The sequence below is a fragment of the Lagopus muta genome, chromosome 1 (assembly GCF_023343835.1).
Source record: "Lagopus muta isolate bLagMut1 chromosome 1, bLagMut1 primary, whole genome shotgun sequence".
NCBI classification, from domain to species: domain Eukaryota; kingdom Metazoa; phylum Chordata; class Aves; order Galliformes; family Phasianidae; genus Lagopus; species Lagopus muta.
In genome coordinates this window covers 180,903,566-180,916,046 of record NC_064433.1, presented here as the reverse complement: position 1 = coordinate 180,916,046, position 12,481 = coordinate 180,903,566, and the positions used below count along the sequence as shown (strand labels likewise).

Below are 12,481 nucleotides of genomic sequence, written 5' to 3'. Positions count from 1 at the left end.
TCCGGAGGAAGCCAAAGGGTATGGAGGAGCAAAGGGCAGGGATGTGGCTGGGATGGCACAGGCAGGAAGCTGCAGGATGGAGTTAAAGAGGAACACTGACTTTTGGAGAATGTTTGGTTAAAAGTCAAGAAGCCTCCTGGAATGGACAGAAATGAATTCAGTATAACTTCATTTGGGAATGCCTGCCTGAAGTATAGGAACATCACCATCTTTTTCATAGGAAAGCAGAATTTAAACCATACGTGCACATACAGAGCTCAGTTCCTTATGTGATACTGAATTCCCTGTGTCCAACAGACGTGAAATCCCACACCTGATCCTCCTTCAAATATGGCACTTCTGGAGTTATCTCCATTTTTCCAGCATCAGTGTTGTCTTCTGAATGTCAGGAGCTTCCTTAAGGTGACACCTCGGAGATCTGATAAATTTACTTTAAAAAAGCTTTTTCTGAATTAACTGGTGAAATGAGAAGCTTTTCTACGTCTGGAGTTAAGTGAAATGTCATGGTGCTTTAGCACTACCTGACTGCAGCTATACACGTTCGAAATCTGACATATTATCAATGTCATCACGCTGACATATTATCAATGTCATCACACGTGACAGAAAATTCGAACCCATTTTAGAAGAGAGATGAATCGTCCACAAATCCACCTTACTGGAACAGCCACAAGAGGTTACCGGCAGAGTCATAACGAACCCTTCAGCAACGCCTGCTGCGTTTCTACGCTGCAGCTCCCAGCGGTGCGAACGCCCTGCCATCATTCTGACACCACACACACCAAGCGGGGCTTTCTCATCTTCTGCTTGCTGTTTCTCCAGAGGAAATGTCATACCACGATCTGGCAGCACCCGCTGCGGAAGTTTTCAGCTTTCTGTATGCGCTGACACACGTTGGTGGAAATTTGCACTCGGTTTTGCCTTCCTCCCGTTGTTCCCCCGTGACTTTCAGAGACCGAAGCGCAAGCGGACACCACTCAACCTCTCCCACAGCAGCACGTATCAGGCAACGCTGCGAAGAAAAGGTTAACAAAAAGTTCAAAAGTTCAAGGTAGGAAGGCACCGGCAGCCCCCTGAGGAGAACTCCGCGTGCCGAGCGCGCAGCACGCGGCACAGCCCGGGGCACGGCCTGGAAACCCCCGCCCGCCTCGCAGGGGAAGAACGTCGAGTGCGGGGGAACCCCGCACCGCCAGGAAAGCACCCGGCGTCCCGCCCAGCGCCGCGCGGCACCGCTCCCCGCTCAGCAAACGGCCAGCGGGGACGCAGCGGCTTCTGAGGGGGTCCGGACGGCGAGGGGGGCGAGGTGGGCGAGGGGGAAAGCGGCCGAGGCTCGAGGTGGGGCGGAGCATCGAAGCCATAAGCCGCCGCCACGGCCGGGACAGGACAGAGTCACCGCCCCTTCGTTGTGCGGCGCATGCGCGCCGCTGGGGCTTTCCGGCGGCTTCCCGGCCCTGACGCTCCCTCGGAGTTCCCCGGGCCGGGGGCCGCTCCTCGGTGCATATAGAGAGCGGCCGGCCCGTCTGCTGGAAGCAGCCGGCGGAAGCCGCGGGGGAAAGCTGTGAGTCGGGGGGGACCCGGCGGGGCCGCGGCGTCGGCGTGGGGGTAAGGGTAGGGCCGGGGGCGAGCGGGGCGGCGCGGCGCGGCGGGAGCGTGGGGCCGCGGGGCGGCTGTCGGGGCCGCGCGGACTGCGCCGCTCCTGCCGCTGCAGCCGGCTTTAGGCAGGCGGGAGAGCGACCGAGCTCCGCCGCGCTTGGCGGCTCGCTGTCATCGGGGCTCGGCAGCGAGCCGAGGCCGCACGCAGAACGGAGGCGGCGGGGAAGCGGCCCACCGCTTCCGGAGGGGTTTTTCGGGGCTGTGTCGGCGTGACGCGTCCGTCCTTTCAACGCTTTTCTGCGGAGCTTGTCGCGCTTAACTAAACGAGGGCTCTGGTGGCTTTAACCTGGCGGTGTAATAAAATTGAATCCCCGTTGCCTGAGGTCCTTTAGGCTTAAGGCCATCTGAACGGCCGTGCCTTCCTCAGTACGCGATGTTCGCGCAGTTTTGCAGCGGGAGCCGGGCTGCCGGCTCCATCCGCCGCAGCGCTGTGCGCGCACGGAGCTCCTGCGCGTGTGACGGGAACCGGGCGAGAGCCGGCCGTGCCACGGCGCGTTTCCTGAAGGGAGCGAGCTGCCGTTTCAGAGAAGCTTGCTTTGCACTTTTAGCGCTTCTATTTGTAGCTTCTGCTTATCTCGCTATTGCACGCTCGTCGTTTCGTGTATTTTGAAACGCTCCTCTCTTTTTTCCATCACAGGTTTCGTTCCACACAAAAGCGCTGATTGAAATTACAGACATTCACAGTTTTTCTTTGTGATCAGTCAGTACCAGCATGGAGGCGTAGGCACCTCAAACGGGACTTAAGTCTGGACTCTGGGAGGTAGTTCTGTGCACAAATAAAGAAACTAAGGCTGTTTTCTCCTTTTACCCAAGGGTTCTGTTTGCTTTATGAACATGGCATACAGAAAAACCTTAATTTATCACTATGAGGTGTTATGTCCCAATGCAAAGCAGTTTATTTATGTTAAAGGTGATAACTGCATACTTGTAACTAAGGCACCAGGTTAAAACTGAAACACTGTGCTGTTCATTCTGTGCTGCTATAGATAGAAGAGCCTGGGGCTGTTCCAGGCTTGTTAGTTAAGATAACTCATCCTTGTCACAGGCAGTGTATAGGATTTATTACATCTCATAGCTGAGCTTAATATAAGTGAAGTGGAGTGTAAACTGACTTCTGAAATCTTAGCGGTTCTTACAACAATATTCATGTGTCAAGGCTATTTTTGGCAGTTCAGCAGTTGGAAATAGACTAGATCAATTCAGTTACATCAGTTCAGGGGCTCTTTTGAGATTCCTAATGAGATTCATAAACTGAAATTTTGTTTGTATCATTGCTCAGCTGCATAGGGTGAAATAGTTTTTAAATCACTTGGCAGTATTTTAAACTGGGAAATGCAACGTGTCCTTCACCCACCGTTTTAGTTTCTTTATTAACGGAAGGATTTTGATAAACCCATTTGAGGCTTTCCCCTAAGGGCCCTAACCCCACCTGCCTGACTGATCAGTACTGCTCTCCACAGCAAAGGGAAAGCACATGATGTTACTGTGTAGCGTGAGGGAAAGTCCTCTGACATACCTGTATTTGTCAGTGGGATGGATCAGCTTTTGCACAGGAAGCAGTTGTGCAGACTCAAGTACAAATGTTTTAAGTCTGATAGTCACGTGTCTGATTCTGTTCATACAGTGCATTCAAAGTTGCACGTAAATATTTCATTTCCAGGTTCTTAATTTATATAGGCAAGGGTTATTCGGAATTGCCTTTAGTGCACACAACTACCTCCCAGAGGAAGACTTGTCCCATTTTTTCCAACAACAGTTCATTATGAGCATAATGGATAGTAGCCCTTTGTTGGCAAGCGTGATGAAGCAAAATGCTCAGTCTGGAGAACTGAAGTACGACTTGTCTTGTGAGCTCTACAGAATGTCAACGTTTTCTACTTTTCCTGTTAATGTGCCGGTGTCAGAACGAAGGCTGGCCCGGGCTGGGTTTTATTACACTGGTGTCCAAGATAAAGTTAAATGCTTCAGTTGTGGCTTAGTGCTGGACAACTGGCAGCCAGGAGATAATGCTATGGAGAAGCATAAACAGGGGTATCCTAGCTGCAGTTTTGTTCAAAACATGCTATCATTTAACAACCTTGGACTGTCCACTCATTCTGCCTTTTCTCCTCTGGTCACAAGCAATCTCTCACCATCTCTATGTTCCATGACACTTTCTCCAAGCTTTGAACAAGTTGGCTATTTCAGTGGCTCTTTTTCCAGTTTTCCTCAAGACCCAATAACTACTAGGGCTGCCGAAGACCTCTCGCACTTAAGATCTAAGCTTCACAACCCTTCCATGAGTACAGAAGAAGCTAGGCTGCGCACTTTCCATACGTGGCCCCTGATGTTTCTCTCGCCCACCGATCTGGCGAAAGCTGGTCTTTATTACCTGGGGACAGCAGACAAAGTTGCTTGTTTCACCTGTGGTGGTCAGTTGAGTAACTGGGAGCCAAAAGATAATGCCATGTCAGAGCATCAGAGGCACTTTCCTAACTGCCCCTTTGTGGAAAACCTCATGCGAGACCAACCAAGTTTCAACGTTTCCAATGTGACCATGCAAACCCATGAAGCCCGTGTTAAAACATTCATTAATTGGCCAACTCGGATTCCAGTTCAGCCTGAACAGCTTGCGGATGCTGGTTTTTACTATGTAGGTAAGAAAACCTGACGTCTCTGATGTCATTCGTATTGCTGCATCAACATTTACTTTAATGTAAGTTGTGTAAATGGTTGCTAGATATTTCACCTTGTGTTTTAAAGGCCGCAACGATGATGTCAAGTGTTTTTGCTGTGATGGTGGGTTAAGGTGCTGGGAATCTGGAGATGATCCATGGATTGAGCATGCAAAGTGGTTTCCAAGGTAACTTGCAAATTCTTTATCACAATTGGTTCACGTCCTTACTGTTAAAGTAGTTTTAATTCTGGCAGTTATGTATGGCACCAAATGTATTTATTTTTACCATATGGTGTACAGATTATCATTTCGTTATATTTCATGCAGAAACTCTTGATGTGCTAACGTGGGTTTGAATCTTTACTTCATGAAGCATGGTATTTAATGCTTTCCACTTAATGACTGAAAACTGTATGCATCCCCAAATCACTGTTAGCAAGTGATACTGCATTGTTAATGAGAACACCTTAGGTAAGGGAAGCAGTCAGAAAGCAGGCTGAGGAAAAGAGCTGCTGAGAAGTGAGGTGGAGAGGACCTTCAACTTTGGTCTGGTTCTGTGAGTGTCGTGAATGCTCTTGAACCTGCCTTTCAGCAAGTAGTTTAGTCTCCTAGGTATAGAAAGGACTGTGAAGATTTCAGTGGCTGTGAAAAATGGTAAAAATAACTTCTGAATACATTCCCTGTAATTAAGAAGTAGTTGCATACTCAGTTGCTGCCTATACCTGTGGAAAATCTCTATCTCCATTAATGACAGAAATAGCTTTCTTGCATTGTAGATCTCCAGCTAATCTTTCATAGCCAATTTACCTGCTCCTGTTGTACTGCAGGATGCATGTATAAAGTGATGCCTTCTGTTTCTGTATTTAAGAGATGAGACTCTGAATTCTTGAAGCAGATCTGGCTTTGATAGCGGAGTTGAGTTCTCTGAATTTCTGAATGATGTGAGTAGGAGATAAAAACCATGAGATGTGGTTAGAAACAGTTTATCACTGCATTTGTAATGGAACCGATGTGCTGTCATACCTCGTGAAGTGCCATTTTGACTAAAAGTAGTAGCGCATGTAGAGCTGCTGCATTTATATGCCTAATCCTACTGGCTGCTGAACATAATGGAAAAGCTTTATCAAAGTGTGACCAGATACCATACTATATCAAGCTTACAGTTTAGAGAACTCTTCACCCAATGAAAAGGAAGAGAAACATGCATTTAATTTATGCTGTGCTGTTGTAGGTGGTTTCGTTCTTCTGCATTTTTATTTTTCGGTTGTTTCCATTGCGAAATAGGAAATGTAATAAATTATGTCTTTGCCAATGTTTCAGGTGTGAGTATCTGCTCCGTGTGAAAGGAGGAGAGTTTGTAAGTCAAGTTCAGGCCAGGTTTCCTCATCTTCTTGAACAGGTAAACCTTACAGTTCTGTAACTTCGCTTTTTCCCTCGCTGAATAGTGCTGTGCTCTTCTGGAGGGTCCAGTACCTCCTTCTGCCTTCTAGATATATTTCTATTAGGTTTACAACATGGTAAATGCTCTTTATGAGTACAAAACAACAAAATTAGTGCTGAGCCATGGGTAATGGGACTGAATGATTAGAGCTTACCCTGTACAGGGTTACTTACAAAGGAGTGTCACGGGAAATTAAAAAGGAGGCGGTATAATGTTATCGTAGTAATTCCAGGGTTACAACACTCAGTCATTTACAGACAATCCTTTGTTACTCGTTAGGAGGCAATTAGATCCTTTGAACCTCAGTGTCAGGAGAAGGAAGTTCTGATTATGCAAGTTCTGGTGAATAATGCAAATCAGCAGCTGCTGTTTGAGGAACTGGACACAGGCAATTCTAATTGTCTGCTCCTCACACACGAGTTACTTTTGTCTACAGATTTTCTGATAAGAATAAGGTGAGCTCTTCACAGAAGTGGTCAGCACTAACTTTGTATTGGTTATCTATAAACTCAGGCTTATGTAACCACGTGTCAAATCCGTAAGGGGGTACCATTCAGTTAGAAAGCTTAGCATGACTGAGAGACTACTGTGCTGGTGTGGTACATAGAGGGAAAAGCAATGCTTGGATAGTAATATAATTTCATTGTGTTCCACAGCTCCTGTCAACTTCTGATACACCTGTAGATGAAAACATGGATCCAAGTATGTATAACATGCAAAGCACATTGTCAGAGTTCCTCAGCACTCTGTGCTCTTAATGACTGGATCTCTGAAACTAATTTGTTCAGTAGTTCTTAGATTTGCTTGGGAACAGCAGTGTTACAGTTGTCTACACGACTTCAGAGAAGCTACTTCTAGAGATTGGAACTTGGCGGAGCAGTTGCTTGAGGATGTCATGAGGTTGTGCAATTCCATTTTTAGGCATGTAGCTGGTTAGAAAGGGAACTGGGCAGCAGTGATCAGGGAAAGGGTAGGACAAACTGATAAAGTGAAGCCTTTAAGTTCCATTGTGAGCAGAACTCCAGTTATGCTGAGTAGGAGATAATGCTGTAGTTCCTGCTGGTTAAGGACAAAGACTCAGTCCCACGTGCCTGGTGCTCAGGAAGTTGAATAGAAAGTATTTGTTGAGAGCTGAAATAGCATATACCACAAGGAATTGGTCTCTGAAGTCAGAGTTTCTAGCTTCTCAAGGCTGAAGTTAGAAATAACTAAGCATAAAAAGCCCTGCAAACCAACATTCACACAAAAAAATCCCAAGTCACAGTGGGATTCTGTGTGCTTTCTCTGAGCTATCTTAGATAATTAAGTGAAGACTTGATGTGGATCAGAGTCGATGACGGATTCAGTACAACTGAATCTAAATAACTTGTTTTAGTTCTTAAAACTAATAGCTAAAATGCCTTTGAAAAAGCCTAACCACTGAAGGTATTAGCTTTTATAGTATTTAGGTTTTGCATGTAGGTAATGTTGATGACTTGTAGGAGTATTCTGTTCTTTTTGATAAACAATGACTTCTTCTGTTCAATTAGTTATTCATTTTGAACCTGGAGAGAGTCCTTCAGAAGATGCAATCATGATGAATACTCCTGTAGTTAAAGCTGCCTTGGAGATGGGATTCAGTAGGCGTCTGGTAAAGCAAACAGTGCAAAGTAAAATCCTGGCCACTGAAGAAAACTACAAGACTGTTAATGATCTTGTGTCTGATCTGCTCACTGCTGAAGATGAGAAGAGGGAGGAAGAAAAAGAGAGACAGTTTGAAGAAGTGGCATCAGGTATGCAAAGAGTCAATAGAAACGAAAGCATGAGGTGTTTGCATTGTTCAGCTTTCTGGCCTGACTTTTCTGGTTGTTTTTTATTCACAAAGTAATTTAACTTGCAGTTAGAATCAACTTCTGTAAAAGTATTGTTTGGTTGTCTGTATAGAACTAGCAGTCTCAGTTCTTTCCCTTCCAGGAGCATGGTTTGTACAGGTACTCGGAGAGAATAAGGCAGTTCTAAACTCAATAGAAGCAGAGTCATATTTTAATAAATTTGTGCTCTTATATTGCTATCAATCAAATTTAAGCAAAATCCTTCAAGACTTTTTTTCCTTGGTCTCCTTCCAAATTTGTCTGCTTTTTGTTAGTGAATCAACATAGCAACCTCTTAGAAGAGGACGTAAACTCTTAGTAATTTAAATCCTGTAGGATTGTCAGAGGTCAAGGCTTTTTTGTCAGACTCTGTGTCTGACTCAACCGTGTATGTCAGCTGTTAACAATGCTTATGTGATGCACCTTTGACATTTGCTGCTGTTTCTAGACTGTGTAATTTTTTGAAGCAAAAACCTGCAATTCTAGAGTCTGTGAAGCAGTAAACTGAATCTCTCAATTCGAAGTTGAATTGGCTTCTTGCCTGCTTGCATACTCTGTCACAGAAGTGGAGATGGCTTCAACCACTGAATCATTATGGGAATGACATGGTTTTTTTATTAATTGTATGTGATAGACTAATTATAAAACAAAATTCTCAAGTCTAGTTGTGCTATGCTTCTTATTTTCCTGCACATAATTCTGTTGGGTAACTCTTAAAGATTGATCCCATCTGCATGTCAGCCTATCAGTTCTCAGCACTGGTGTTATGCAGAAGATGATTCTTGCTAGTGTGAAATTAGGTAGGATACCCTGGAATGCTTTCATCCAGCGGTGGGAGCAGGAAGTTTCCTTAGTAGAAAAAGCTTCAACACTTTTTTTGGCTTTCTTTAAACCTACTGTGTGTGTGAACACTGCTAAAATTTTGAGGTCTTTTTTTGATGATCTTTGGTAAGTGAATGTTTTGAAGAGTTGAACAAATGCACCTTGGAATACTGTATGCCTAGCAAACATGTAATCTGTTCTGTATTCCAGATGATTTGTCCCTAATCCGGAAGAATCGGATGGCTTTATTCCAGCGCTTGACCTCTGTACTTCCAATCCTTGGCAGTTTACTTTCAGCTAAAGTGATAACAGAACTTGAGCACGACGTCATTAAGCAAAAGACTCAGACACCATTGCAAGCAAGGGAACTGATCGATATGGTTCTAGTGAAAGGCAATGCAGCAGCCAGCATATTCAGAAACTGCCTGAAAGATTGTGACCCCGTACTTTACAAAGACTTATTTGGTATGTCATTTTTCTTAACAGTTGTCAGTTTATCAGAGGCTAATTAAAGCTGTATAAAAATCACATGCTGTTGGAATATAGAGAAATAACTTGAATGTTTTCCTCTTATTTCAGTGGAGAAGAGCATAAAGTACGTTCCTACAGAAGATGTATCAGGTATCTTAAATTCTGCTTTCTTAATTTGAGGGTATTGTGGGACACATAGTTAACATCCTCAAAAGAGAAGAACTTTGTTTAAGAAATGGGTTTTTTTCTGTACGCTCTCCCTGATTTGCTTTAGTAAGATATGTTTATGTGAAAGTTAAGTGTAAGCTCATCTGTCTGCCTTAACATTGTGCTTTACACAGGTACTTTTGCACTAGGTAGAGCTTTCTAGAGCTTAAGAATTCAGGCACATGCTGGACTTGAGCCTGGTACGAAGTCTCATTCAGGCACGTGGTTGAAGTTGGGCAGTGAATAGTAGGTTAGCATTTCACAGCAGATATCATGATTGCCACTTGTTCAAAGTGGCTTATAGCTGTCCTAAGATCTAGTTTGGCCAACAGCTGGATAGAAGAATTAATCAAACATGAGTTAGTTTGCTCTAGTTCTTACTCCCATAGTTCAGATGTTTGTGAAATTTAATATGTTAATAGACTGCATTAAAGTATTCAAGCCTGAATGTAGTTCACTTCCACCAGTCAGTGTACACTGTGTCTCTAATATCTAAACATGAAGAGTACAGCATATGCTAAAATATGAACAGAAGGCTCAAGGGCTGGAGCTGGTGGCAATCCCTGAGCTGTTTGTTGTATTACAGAAATGGAAAGTACAGACTAGCTGGTTCTTTGCACACCAGTTTCTGAGCTGAGATGTGCTTCTGTACACAAGTATGTTTGCCTTGTATATTTAATGAATACAGATAGTCACATTCCATTTCACTCTTTATTCCCCTACTTTCTAAGCAGAATGCATTTCTACTCAGGCTTTTTAACAGTTCTTTTTTTTTTTTTCCTTTTTTTTTTTTCCCCCAGGTTTACCTATGGAAGAACAGCTGAGGAGATTGCAAGAGGAAAGAACATGTAAAGTTTGCATGGACAAAGAAGTTTCTATTGTTTTTATTCCGTGTGGGCACTTAGTGGTATGCAAAGAATGTGCACCATCCCTTAGAAAATGCCCTATTTGCAGGGGGACAATAAAGGGTACAGTTCGTACATTTCTTTCGTAAGGAGGGGAACTTGCAGAATATCTCTGCCCAACAGATGACTGAAACATTCATGCTTAAACCAGCAATGTCTCCAGAATGGGAAAACTGTGTTACAGAAGATGATTAATCAGTTATCTAACACAGTTTGTGTAACAGTGGAGCGTATCAACATAATGAATATTTTGGGTCTTGCTTGCCAAAGAAAATTCCTATTTATAACACTAACTCAGTACTAAGATGATGTTTCCTTTCTAAGGAAAGTAGTTCCATTAGTATGCTGTTATCTGAATAATAAAACCCCTCTGGTCAAGTTTCTCAAATGGAGCTTTGCATAAGTCTTCATCATGCATTTATTCCTTGATGTGTGGTGGGCTAACTTTGTTCTCTCATTCCTTAACAAGGTGGGGCAAGAAGATAGGATAGAAAAGTACATGGGTCAAGATAATGAGTGGGAGATGGCTCAAGAATCTCTGTCATAGGCAGAGTGATGGGGTGAATGTGAATTTAATTTACTGATAGTTAGTTCTCGCTGTCCTACTATTACTAGAACAGACCACCTTCCTCCCCACCTCTGCTGCCTTCTTAGGCTCAGCTTTATTCCTAACTCTTCTGCCTCCTCCCTGCCCAGAATGTGGCTTTTATTCATGCCTGCTGCTTCTGAAGACTCAAGTATAGAACTGCTCTTACAGAACAGACTACTCTGGTGTGGGTCTGCCCCATGTGTGCAGTCCCTGCCAGAAAGCCTGTCTATGGGGGTTGCTCTCCAGAGCCACAGTTTCTAGTAGGAGCCTGCTTCTGCAGGAGCTTCATATCCAACCTACACCTCACAGAGGATGCTCTGCCAGCAGGTGGATATCTGCTCTGCTGTGATCCTCTATGGGCTACTGGGGGACAGCCTGATCCACCATGGTCAAGGCAGTCTGCTCTGGTGCCAGGAGCTGCTCTTGCCCTCCTCCTGCATTGACCTTGGTGGCTGCAGGGCTGTTTCACTCTTTTTTTTTTTCTCCCTTGTCTCTCCCAGCTGCTTGTCTAGAGGTGTTTACTCTTTCTTAAATCTGCTATCGAATGTAACCAGCATTGCTCACTGGATTGTTTTTTGCCAGCCGTGAGTCCCTGTTGGAACTGGTTAAGTCTGTCAGCCTATGGTCTCTTCTCACAGAGGCCATCTTTGTAAGCACCCTCTGCCTCCAGCATCTTCCTATGTAAGGTCAGTACAGGATGTGAGGAAACAATTCAGAGGGATGTTCTTTGATAGTGAATTTCAGCTACTGTTCTTCTGGTTTGGTTTTCTTGTAGACCAGGGGGAGAAAATAGGCTAACTGTTGCAGGAAAAGCAAGACTTTCTAAAGTTTTTGATTGTGTTTAGATATTTGTGTAATGTATATTAATAACAGTTTATATGAAGAAAGAATTAAAAATATTTTTACTTAGCAAATGAGTGCTCGTTTATTCTGTTCTCATTGTTGGCTTTTCTCTGTAGGCTGCAGTCACTAAACTTCTCCATCAGAAGTTTTTTCAGTTCTGCGGTCTTTGGTGTTTCACTCCCCCAAAGTAGGGGATTCACACTTCTGACATTATTATTATTAGTTAAATAAAGCAGCATCTGGTACTTCCTTCTGTCTCGATTTTTTTTTTTTTTTTTTTTTTTTTTTTTTTTTTTTCAAAGAATAGAAACTGTGACCAGGAATGGTTTTAAAGACCTGGAGATTAAATGAAGGGTAGCTGTGTAGCAGTCTAACCTTAATGTTGAAAAATTAAAATGTAAATGCTGTATTTAAAAGTTTACAGTGACTGTGCAATTTAATAGTAAGATCTCCCAGCCTCCTTGGAAGCCTTGGGATTGTTTTGTGAGCTGGTAATCCCGTGACTGCTTTAACTATTGGCTCTTTACCTTTTTCTGCTCTATCTCCCTGCGCTGGGGAGATAACTCACCTCTATGGGGGAGAAAGTATTCATGGATATTTTTCAAGGCCTTAACATCAGATTTTAGGGGAAGAATATGCTGGGGCAGCTATCAAATCCTGCAGTGTTGCCGATTTGTCAGACCTCATCTTTCCGAGTTCCATGGTAATGTTGAAGTGTTTGTAGGCTTCTCAATCTTCACACCTGTGTATAACAATATTTAAGTGTCTTTTGTTCTAGTGTGATATGAAAATGCTGTTTCTCAAGTTCCAGGATGGTGGCAAGGTGTAGATGTGTAACTGACTCCCATCGCTTCACCTATAGATCTTATGTGTACACATCTTTTGTAAAAAGCACTCCACAGACATGAAGGTGGCAGAAGCTGTACAGCTTGTGTCTGGTTATGTGATTTGGTGACAGTGAAATGGCTGCTTACTGTTCAGAGCAAGACCTGCATTATGCAGGGAAATGCTTGTTTCTAGCAGATTGCCATTCATGCATGAAGA

General features: G+C 43.7%; 1 protein-coding gene across 3 annotated transcripts; it reads left to right on the top strand.

The window, feature by feature from the left end:
* Positions 1-226: 226 nt before the first annotated feature.
* BIRC2 (baculoviral IAP repeat containing 2) lies at positions 227-11,677 on the top strand. Of its 3 annotated transcripts, none has more exons than XM_048938662.1 (9): positions 227-1,051; positions 2,291-4,289; positions 4,396-4,495; positions 5,630-5,708; positions 6,407-6,452; positions 7,280-7,522; positions 8,633-8,887; positions 9,002-9,043; positions 9,901-11,677. In XM_048938662.1, the coding sequence occupies exons 2-9, from the start codon at positions 3,416-3,418 to the stop codon at positions 10,092-10,094; spliced, it is 1,833 nt and encodes a 610-aa protein (XP_048794619.1). In that variant the 5' UTR covers positions 227-1,051; positions 2,291-3,415; the 3' UTR covers positions 10,095-11,677. The 3 variants fall into 3 exon arrangements, with proteins under 3 accessions (XP_048794619.1, XP_048794607.1, XP_048794616.1); XM_048938650.1 differs by lacking the exon at positions 227-1,051 and adding an exon at positions 1,360-1,558; XM_048938659.1 differs by lacking the exon at positions 227-1,051 and adding an exon at positions 1,360-1,602.
* Positions 11,678-12,481: the final 804 nt, after the last annotated feature.